General features: G+C 44.2%; 1 protein-coding gene across 2 annotated transcripts in view; it reads left to right on the top strand.

Moving 5' to 3' along the window:
• Positions 1-2,717: 2,717 nt before the first annotated feature.
• The window catches only part of LOC111169846 (vesicular integral-membrane protein VIP36), a 37,133-nt gene continuing 28,443 nt past the window's right edge, over positions 2,718-11,407 (top strand). Inside the window, exons 1-2 of one of the 2 annotated variants that reach the window (XM_089909740.1) lie at positions 2,718-2,954; positions 3,125-3,243. In XM_089909740.1, coding sequence (XP_089765866.1) covers positions 2,738-2,954; positions 3,125-3,243 — 336 coding nt within the window. In that variant the 5' untranslated portion in view covers positions 2,718-2,737. The remainder of the gene's footprint in view (positions 2,955-3,124; positions 3,244-11,407) is intronic. The other variant, XM_022564405.2, reaches the window with a different exon arrangement.

Genomic DNA, 11,407 nt, shown 5'->3' with positions numbered 1-11,407 from the left:
TACTTTACTTAGCACATACCTATCCCACACCGGCTGTGTGCTTGGCGTGTGCACACTCAGCACCCCTCCCCCAGCACTCGTGCACATGCAGTTACTACCTCTGTCCTGAGACATCTCCAGGCTGTCCTTTGCAGGCCTGTTCCTGGGTGTGGACAAACAGATACATTGCATGCATGGTCATGCACACACAGACCCTTCAGGTGTACAGGTTAGAAACACACAGGTTCTCCCTCATCAGGAACACCTGAGCATTCGGTCATATGTATGCACAGCCCTTCGGACATGTGCATGTGACAGACACATCTGCCTGTCACATATGAACACAGGCACATATGAACTCAGACACCCCAGTGACATGTGCAACCAAGTATGCACACGCTCGCCCACCTGGGCAGGGAACAAATCAGGCGCATCTGTGCCCAAAGACACGTGTGCGTTTATAGTCATTCACATAAAAGTCCCACCTTGGTGTAGTACTGTCGACTGAAGAGGGACACCCTGCTTCCTCAGCCTGGCCCAGTCCTCAGTTGGCCTCTTTCTTACATGTGCCTGTACCCACTATGGGACTTGTATTTTACCTAAGTATGGGCTTACTTAGAGCCCTCAAGTCACCCACCACTCCAGTTTGGACCCCTCTTTCTACAAGAATAAGATGACACCCCTCTTTCATATTCTACCCTCTACTCCACTGCCCCCTTCTAGGGCCATGACCTGAAACCTTCAGAGGTGGAAACTGAGTGATTCTTCACCACAAATTCATGTCCTAGTCCTCCTGGGCACACAGCTAAACTTTAATTTCCCAGGCTCTCTCACAGTCAGGTGTGGCCATGTGCTAACTAGTTCCCACCAACTGAATGTGAGTGGAGTGATGTGTGCCAAGGCTTTTCAGCCCTTTGTGTCCTCCACATTCTCTCCTTCCCCTTTAGCTGACTGGATACAGAAGATGATGAAACCCTAAGGGCTTGTGGAGCCACAAAAAGGAAGGAGCCTAGGTCTCCACATTAGTGTAAGAAGGCAAGCCATCCATCAACCAGGAACACCAGCCTTGGACTGTTAAGGGAGAGAGAAATCAACTTCTTCTAGCTGTTTTACACATTAGAGTCTATTTGTTATAGCAGTTAGCATTATCCTAGTTAATATACCTCTTCACCCAGTCATAACTCACTTCTTTCCAGACACCTTGTTCCAGGCCAGACAGACAGAGGGATTCAATAAAGTCAGACTTGGTGTGTGTATTGGGAGTTGCATTTGGGCCTGGAGCACTGCCAATGGTGGTCTTAATAAGGTGCATGACGGTGTCAGTATACCTGTGATGGGGGGTGGCTGTGCCATGGATCAGGGCCTAGCCTCATAGGGGGTTTTAAAGTTTACAAGCTCTCCCCCCTAACATGACCTCTAGACCAAACATTCATTCTTTCACCAATTATTTATTAATCAACTTTATGTGCCAAGCACTTTTCTAGATGCTGGGGATTAAGTAGTGACTATAGCTGATAAAAATCTAAGCCCTCATGGAGGTCTAGTGGAATGCACATGTCCTTGTTTGCACAGATACAGATAAATCTCTGAAATATACATACATATATATATCGCTAATTTAAAAAAGATGTCTCAGCACTTAATCCTGAAGAAATTCATTCATTCAACAGGACAACTTCTTAAAGGAGCAGGAAACCAACTGTCCCACCCTGTGATCTATAACAGGGGTCATTAATTCAAGTGTCTAGAAGGGCCAGGCAGGTGCTGTAAATTAGTGGCCAGAGTGGAGACTAGCTTAGAAAAGTAAGGCATTTTTAGCAGGGCAGCCCCATGAGCCTAGTGTGGTTGGGTCTTCCAATTTTTCCTGAGAAGCTGGAAATTTGGATTTTTAATTTGAATTTGTCTCCTGATCTAAAATATCGGTAGTTAAGTCATTTACTGAAATAGCATCAGCAAGAGCTCTATTTGGCTGTGGGCCACCAGTTTTCCACCTTTGCTCCACGGCCAGCTTTCCCGGACCTTTCCTGGACGCTTCCTGCTGCGCCAGGCAGGCACTACAATCGTTTGGATACGAATGGGCCCCAGCTATCACTGGGACGGGATTCGGGTCTGCTCCTCCTGCTGAAACCCAGCTGGGCCTGAGGAACTGGGAATGCTGGACGCCATCAAGTAAAGGAATTCTGTTTCCAAAGGCGTGGAGCCAGAAATGGCTAAAAAGTCTCGCCCTAGTGAGTTCTAGGCGGCGCGGGAGTTGGAATTCTAGTCTCCGCCTTCAATTTAGAACTCACTTCTGCTTGGACTGGGAAAGGTTACTCCAGGGACGCCACCAGTGGCCAGAGGCCAAGAGAGTTCTAGGCTTCGTCTTCCCAGCCCGCGCGAGCGGCCCATGAAAACTACAAGTTCCAGCATGCCCCACTTCACAGACGACCCTCGCGCTGCCCGCCGACACAAATCATCCCTCTGCTCCCCGTTGGCCCACAAGCCGAAAGTGCTGTTCTATGATTGGTTGCTGCTCTTGTCGCTCATAAGAACCCATTGCTGAGGGTGGCTGACAGGTGCCTCGCAGCCGCCAAGGCACTCGACCAGGATGGGAGGCTGCTCAGCAAATACAGCCGCCGTCTCCACGGCAGCGAGGCTTTACTTTTGCTGGCAGTTCCCAGGTGACACTAGGGTTGGAGGGCTTTCCGGCCGGAGGCTATTAGATGGAACACCCGGAAGGCGGAAGTCCTAAGACGGAAGTGGTCGAGAGGAACGGAGAATGGCGGCGGCGGCGGCGGCGGTGGCGGCGGCAGGCTGGGTTTGGCGCTGGGGCTGGGGCCGGCGATGCCCGGGGAGGCCTGGGCTTCCCGGCCCCGGCCCTGGCCCTACTACACTTCTACTTTTTCTCCTGTTTCTGGGGCCGGTGGCTGCCGATATAACTGACGGCAACAGTGAACACCTCAAACGGGAGCATTCGCTCATCAAGCCCTACCACGGTGAGGCCTGGGGCGGGAATGAGTTCAGGGTGAGGGCGAGGCTGGATGGGGTTGGGGAAGGGGTGCCTTTTATTCTGGTCAGAGCAGTTCTGTGGGTTCCCTGCCTCTGGCAAAGCGAGTCCTGGCCTGGCCTTTTACGCACCTGTCTGTGCCCGTGTCTCTGCCCACAGGGGTCGGTTCCAGCTCCACGCTCCTCTGGGACTTCCAAGGCAGCACAATGCTCACGAGCCAGTACGTGCGTCTGACTCCTGACGAGCGCAGCAAAGAGGGCTCTATCTGGAACCACCTGGTGAGTGGTTCCCAAGAGGCTAGGCAGAGCATTAAGTAAGCCACTGCAGTCAGCAGCCTAGACCTGAGCTTAGTTTGAAGGCCGCCCTTCCCTCCTCCGCTCCCTTCCCCATCTTGGTCACACCCGCCAGTAATAACAGGTAATGACAATTGAAGTAACCATGTGTAAGGAGCTGTGCTTGACATTTCGTACACTCTTCTTACTTCATTCCTTCAAAAGCCATGTGAAGTAACTGATGTTATCTCTGTTTCACTGACTAAAAAGCTAAGACTCAGAGTTGAAAGTGCCTTCCCCAAAATCACATAGCCAGTAAGTAGTGGGGCTGTCATCTGCCTGAACTGAACCCTCTCATTAGTGGGATAAATGGAACGAGTGGGGTCTTCATTGGGTATTTTTTGTGTGTTAGGCACTGACTTTAACGTACCTTATCGCACTTAATTCTCAAACAGACTGATGTAGATGGCTATCCTGAGTCTTTGCAGAGCTAACAGACAGCGAATGGCATAAACAACGTTTAAACTCTGATCTGTCTCATTTCCAAGCCCAGCAATTTATTTGCTACACTTGACCCAGCCTGGACAGTGGAGGAACCCCTTAGAAATACTTGCAGACTCAGTCCCCTTCCTTAGTGCTTGATTGAGGGTCTAGTCATCAGTGGACTCATGGGCAGTTTAGCTTCTGTGACCTTTGCTGCAGAGGTTAGGGAGCCTCAGGTGTCACTGGTGTGTCACATATAAGCAGTGGCCAAGATCAGCTGCTGCACAGACTCCACACCAAGGAAGGTCAGGAAAGGGGTGAAAGGGGAATAATTGGGGGGCAGAATGTATTCCTTCCTCAGCCTGCCTGATCCCAACCGTTCCCATGGCCTAAGCTGTTGGCGAGTGTCCTAGTTTTCTTTGTTACCCTGCTCTTTGGTCCCTTCTGGATGACGTCCCCATTTAGTTCTGAGAGCCCACACTGTCCTTGTGTTGCCTCATCTGCCTGTTACCTCAGCTCCACCTCTCCTTCCAGCTAGGGGCATCTGGGGATACTTTGTTTAGCTTTCACTCTGATCCTCAGAGCCTGGGGACTCCTGTGAAGGGATAAACATGCATTATGTCTGCACAGTCCGGCCCCTAGTGCCTGACATTTCCAGTCATTCGCTCTGTTAATTTTGTTCCAGCCTCTCTGGCTACCTTCTTGCCTCAGGACCTTTGCACTTGTTCCCTCTGTCTGGGACACTGTCTCCAGTCTCTTCATGCTTGCTTGGTTTCTTCTTATCTGTTAAGTCTCAGCTCGAGTGCCACCCACTCAGAGGGTACTTCATTAACTATTTCCCCCGGAGTCACATTCTGTCACATTTTTCTGTCATATAAATTTTTAAAAAAATTTTATTTTATATTAGAATATAGTTGATTTACAATGTTGTGTTAGTTTTAGGTGTACAGCAAAGTGATTCATTTATACATATATCCATTCTTTTTTCAGATTCTTTTCCCATAGAGGTTATTACAGAATATTAAGTAGAGTCCCCTGTGCTATACAATAGGTCCTTGTTGTTTATTTTATATACAGTAGTGTGTATTTGTTAATCCCAAACTCCTAATTTATCCCTCCCCCACGTTTCCCCTTTGGTAACCATAAGTTTGTTTTCAAAGTCTGTGAGTCTGTTTCTGTTTTGTAAATAAGTTCATTTGTATCTTTTTTTTTTTTTTACATTTCACATAGAAGTGATATCATATGATGTTTGTCTTTCTCTGTCTGACTTACTTCACTTAGTGTGGTAATCTCTAGGTCTCTCCATGTTGCTGCAAATGGCATTATTTCATTCTTTTTTATGGCTGAGTAATATTCCATTGTATATATGTACCACATTTTCTTTATCCATGTCAGTGGACATCTAGGTTGCTACCATGTCTTCACTATTTTAAATAGTGCTTCAGTGAACTTTGGGGTGCATGTATCTTTTCAAATTAGAATTTTGTCTGGGTATATGCCCAGTAGTGGGATTGCTGGATCATATGGTAGTTCTATTTTTATTTTTTTAAGGAACCTGCATACTGTTCTCCATAGTGGTTGTACCAGTTTACATTCCCACCAACAGTGTAGGAGAGTTTCCTTTTCTCCACACCCTCTCCAGCATTTACTGTTTATAGACTTCTTTTTTTAATAGTTATTTATTTGGTTGTGCTGGGTCTTTTAGTTGTGGCATGAGAACTCTTAGTTGCGGCATGCATGTGGGATCTAGTTCCCCTGACCAGTGATTGAATCCAGGCCCCCTGCATTGGGATCATGGAGTCTTAACCACTGCGCCACCAGGGAAGTCCCTGTAGACTTTATGATGATGGCCATTCTGACTGGTGTGAGGTGATATCTCATTGTAGTTTTTTTATCCTTAGGTAGCTTTTTATTATATCATCATTCAAAGGAGCGTATGATAAGAGAGCAGTGGTATAAAGTGCTAAAGAAGATCAGGAGAGAGTTGACTTGTTGACTTCAGGCTGGGGTGAACATGGCTTCACAAAAGAGGTAGCCCATGAGCAGAAGTAGGTTTCTTCTTTCTCGAGAAACCAGAACCCCTTTTGCTTTCTCCCACAAAACATCCATTCAGAATACTATTCTTTGCCAAAAGATAAAATTTTGAAGTCATCTGAGGCCATCAAGGAATTACATAACAAAAATCATGATAGGTTTCCAACTTTCTTCAACATGCAGGGTTACCTGCTCCTTCGTGGAAGCTAGAATAGTGGTGGCTGTGGTCTCGGGTTCCATGCCTGGGCCAGTGGAGGCAGCTTCCTGATGGGTCTGTGGTTGCCTCTCCTCCACCAATGAGGCCTGCTCAGGAGCTGGCATTCCTCTTTCCAGGTTAGGCAGCGGCCATTGTCACCCTGGGGATCAGGAACATCAGCTCCAGGGGTCGCCTCTGCGGCACCCCAAAAAATTTAAAGAGTGCCGCAGCCGAGCGGCTGCCTGCCTTTCCTTCTCCCACCCGCTCCCTACCCGGAAGTGGCTCTCCTCCCCAACCCCCGCCCACCCGGCAGCGGTGGTGGCCAACTTGCCCCTCTACTCTTGCCCGTGGTGCCACCCCAGAGCCCCCTCTACTGCTCAGAGGCCGCTGCCACCCACCTAGCCGCCTGCCTGCCTGCTCAGCCACCCCCTCATTCTAGTGTTGATGTGCACTTCTCTAATAATCAGTGATGTTGAGCAGCTTTTCATGTGCTTCTTGGCCATCTGTATGTCTTCTTTGGAGAATCGTCTATTTAGATCTTCTGCCCATTTTTTGATTGTATTGTTTGTTTTTGATATTGAGCTGCATGATCTGTTTGTATACTTTGGAGATTAATCCCTTGTCCATTGCTTTGTTTGCAAATGTTTTCTCCCATTCTGTGGATTGTCTTTTTGTTTTGTTTATGGTTTCCTTTGCTGTGCAAAAGCTTTTAAGTTTAATTAGGTCCCATGTATTTTCAGATAACTTTTTCTTTTGCCCTCACTGTGTGGCATGCAGGATGTTAGTTCCCCAACCAGGGATCAAACCCGGGCCTCCTGCAGTGGAAGCGTGGTGTCCCAGCCACTGGACCGCCAGGGAAGTCCCCATGTTTTCTGATAACTTTTAAAAATTATAATGTAGCCTTATATTTTTCAAGGAAGTGGGTTCAGCATAACATTAAAAAAAAATTTTTTTTTAAATGAGGTACAAATAGTGCTGGAACTGCTAGAAATTGGTTCAGTCCCAAGTAACTTAATTATGGTTGGAGGTAGTTGGTGGTTGGCAGTGTCACAGGCTGAGAGAATTCTGCACTTGCCTTCATCAAGTTTTTCAGTCTGGAATATAATTGTGCTGTCTTTCTTCCCCCGCCTCCCGTTCAGTGGAATCTAAATATTGCAATTTGAGATCCACTCTTTTATTTATTTATTTATTTTTGGTATCTTTATTGGAGTATAATTGCTTTACAATGTTGTTAGTTGCTGCTGTATAAGAAAGTGAATCAGCTATATGTATACATATATCCCCATATCCCCTCCCTCTTGAGCCTCCCTCCCACCCTCCCTATCCCACCCCCTAGGTTGTCACAAAGCACCAAGCTGGTCTCCCTGTGCTGGGCAGCAGCTTTCCACTAGCCGTTCATTTTACATTTGGTAGTGTATATATGTCAATGCTACTCTCTCACTTCCTCCCAGCTTCCCCTTCCCGCCCTGTGTCCTCAAGTCCATTCTCTACATCTGTGTCTTTATTCCTGCCCTGCCACTAGGTTCATCAGTACTGTTTTTTTAGATTCCGTATATATGTGTTAGCATACGGTATTTGTTTTTCTCTTTCTGACTTATTTCACTCTGTATGACAGACTCTAGGTCCATCCACCTCATTACAAATAACTCAATTTCGTTCCTTTTTATGGCTGAATAATATTCCATTGTATATATGTGCCACATCTTTATCCATTCATCTGTCAATGGACACTTAGATTGCTTCCATGTCCTGACTATTGTAAATAGTGCTGCAATGAACATTGTGGTACATGACTCTTTTTGAATTATGGTTTTCTCTGGGTATATGCCCAGTAGTGGGATTGCTGGGTCATATGGTAATTCTATTTTTAGTTTGTTAAAGAGCCTCCATACTGTTCTCCATAGTGGCTGTATAATTTACATTCCCACCAACAGTGCAGGAGGGTTCCCTTTTGAGTTCCACTTGAATAAGCCCAAATTGTACATCATTTTTAAAAATTGAACTTGTATTTTCATTTTATTTCCCACACAGAATTTTAACTTAATGCAGTATATTTAATGCTTGAAAATTTTACTGATTAGCCTATCATGTACCTCTGCAAATAAAATAAGTGTAATAATTGAAGCTTTTAACCTTGTTGGGACCTTGAAATTAAGTTTTAATATTTTCTTTGAGATTATTATAATTATCATTGGTATACAATTGATCAAAAGAAATGCCTTACACAATTACACAATTTTTGAATAATTATTACACAAAGTAAACATTTATTGAAATGCATCTCATCCAGCTGTCATCTCCCCACGCCTGTTTGGATGGATGTCATTGGCAGAATGAGAAGCTTTAGCGTGACTTCTGCTTTTTGTTCTTATCTGTGTGAATGCTGAGAACTTGTGTTTGCTTAAATAGTAGATGGAGATGCAGGGAGTTTTGTTATAGCAGGGTCACTCAATGTTTTGAACTTCTTTGGTTTATAAACCCTAAATCATGTAGTGATCTTTCATCAAAAATTTTAACAGTGTATCAGCTGACTGTTAGATTAGCTCTGCCTTGATGTGGATAGACCTAGAGACTGTCATACAGAGTGAAGTAAGTCAGAAAGAGAAAAACAAATATCGTATAATGCTTATATGTGGAATCTAGAAAAATGGTACAGATGAACTTATTTGCAAAGCAGAGAGTCACAGATGTAGAGAACAAACTTATGGGAGATTGGGATTGACATATATGCACTACTATAGACAATATAAAATAGATAACTAATGAGAACCTACTGTATAGCACAGTGGTCTATGGTGACCTAAATGGGAAGGAAATCCAAAAAAGAGTGGATATATGTATACGTATAACTGATTCACTTTGCTATACAGCAGAAACTAACACAACATTGTAAAGCAACTATACTCCAATTAAAAAAAAAAAAGGATTAGGTCTGCCTTTCACTTTATTGCAAGTCAAGACACAGAAACTACCTAACTGTAAAATGGTCTGTGACTGCCAATGATTGATTCTGATTTAGTTGGCCTGGGGGAGGGCCAGGGCATTAAGATTTCTGAGCTCCCCATGTGGCTCAGCTGTGCGGCCAGGATGGAAAACCATGGCCATGTCATGTTCTGCCCTCAAAATCAACTTCTACATCAGTTCTAGCCCGTACCTCATCTGCTTAAAATCCTTCTTTATGTTGTCTGTATCACAGTATTCTGTCTGATGATCTGCAGTCTTACCTGCAGTACACAGAGACTTTCTAAGGCCGGGATAGTCTTGGAGGTCTAGGTCTAGGTCTAGGTCTTCTAGGTCCTCAAGTTCCATGTGTACTCTTTCCTGAAACTGATCTCCCTGCAAACATGCCAGGGACAGGAGGGGAGGTTTTCCTTTCCCACCTTCCAGTGCATCGTTGCCCTTCTCGGAGGCACACCTCCCACCAGCTTGGGGTCTTATTCTCAGTGCATTGTTCCCAGGCATAGAAAACTCCTGGGCACCAAAGAGCCCATTTGAAATCTTAGTTTCTGGGCTGACTTTTGTGTATGTGAGATATGTTTTTAAGTTTTTTCAAATACATGAGGGCTTTTCTAGTTATCTTTATTTTTTAAGTTATTGATATCTAGTTTAATTTCATCGTGGTCAAGGAACAGTTTCTGTGATTTCAATCCTTGGAGGTCTGTTGAGACTTGCAAATGGTCCTTCGAATGATCAGGATTTTGGGGAAACATTCCATGTGTGTTTCTGAAGGATGTGGATTCTTTACTGCTTGAGTGAAATGTGCCATTTAGATCCTTAGGTCATGTTTGCTGATTGGGTTCAAATCTCTATATCTTTCTGACATTTTTGCTTGTTTTTATCAGTTATTAGGAGAGGTGTATTAAAATGCCTGTGTATGGATTTGTCTTTATCTTTGTAGTCTGTCAGTTTCTGCTTTATATATTTTGAGACCAAAATTTTCCTGAAAAATGGAGTCTTTTGTTCTTAAGAAGAGTCCCCTTCTAAACTTTGTTATTGGCATAGCTGCACAAGCTTGCTTTTGCTTAGTTTTTGCATGCAATATCTTTTTCTATCCTTTTCTTTTTCCCACTTCTTTATGTTTTAGAGTTGTCTCCTGTAAACAGCATAAAATTAGGCTTTTGGGCGGTTATTCATTTATTTTTATTGTGGTAAAATACAATAACATAAAATTTACCATTTAACCTTTTATTGTTTTTTACTTTTAAATACTTTAATTTTTTAAACCATTGTCTTCAGTACGATACTCAATGGCATTGGGACAGTTTTTTTAAATGTAATGGTCACCACAAAGGATGCAAGAATATACAATGGGGAAAAGACAGTCTCTTCAGCAAGTGGTGTTGGGAAAGTTAGACAGCTGCCATACAGCTGCAATCAATGAAGTTAGAACACACCCTCACACCATGTACAAAAATAAACTCAAAATGGCTTAAAGACTTAAATATAAGACATGACACCATAAAATTCCTAGAAGAAAACATAGGCAAAACATTCTCTGACATAAATCCTACCAATATTTCCTTAGGTCAGTCTCCCAAGGCAATAGAAATAAAAGCAAAAATAAACAAATGGGACCTGGTCAAACTTATAAGCTTTTGCACAGCAAAGGAAACCATAAACAAAATGAAAAGAAACCTATGGACTGGGAGAAAGTATTTGAAAATGATGCGACCGACAAGGGCTTAATTTCCAAAATATACAAACAGCTCATACAATTCAATAACAAAAAAAAACCCCAACCCAATCAAAAAATGAGCAGAGGGCTTCCCTGGTGGCGCAGTGGTTGAGAGTCCGCCTGCCAATGTAGGGGACGTGGGTTTGTGCCCCGGTCTGGGAAGATCCCACATGCCGCGGAGTGGCTAGGCCCGTGAGCCGTGGCCGCTGAGCCTGCGCGTCCAGAGCCTATGCTCCGCAACGGGAGAGGCCACAACAGTGAGAGGCCTGCGTACCGCAAAAAAAAAACCAGCAGAAAACCTAAATAGACATTTCTCCAAAGAAGACATACAGATGGCCAATAGGCACATGAAAAGATGCTCATCATCTCTGATTATTAGAGAAATGCAAATCAAAACTGCAATGAGGTACCACCTCACACTGGTCAGAATGGCCATCATTAAAAAGTCTACAAATAATAAATGCTGGAGAGGGTGTGGAGAAAAGGGAACCCTCTTACACTGTTGGTGGGAATGTAAATTGGTGCGGCCAGTATAGAGATTCCTCAAAAAACTAAAAATAGATTTTCCATATGATCTGGCAATCCCATTCCTGGGCATATATCCAGACAAAACTCTAATTTGAAAAGATACATGCACTCCAGTGTTCATTGCAGTACTATTTACAATAGCCAAGACACGGAAACAACCTAAATGTCCATCGACAGATGAATGGATAAGGATGTGGATATAGAATGGAATATTACTCAGCTACAAAAAAGAAGGAAGTAATGCCATTTGCAGC

Source organism: Delphinapterus leucas, chromosome 3, assembly GCF_059928025.1.
Source record: "Delphinapterus leucas isolate spDelLeu-1000000601 "Yukka" chromosome 3, BTC_Dleu_Yukka2, whole genome shotgun sequence".
Lineage (NCBI taxonomy): Eukaryota > Metazoa > Chordata > Mammalia > Artiodactyla > Monodontidae > Delphinapterus > Delphinapterus leucas.
This window is presented reverse-complemented; position numbering and strand designations above follow the sequence as displayed.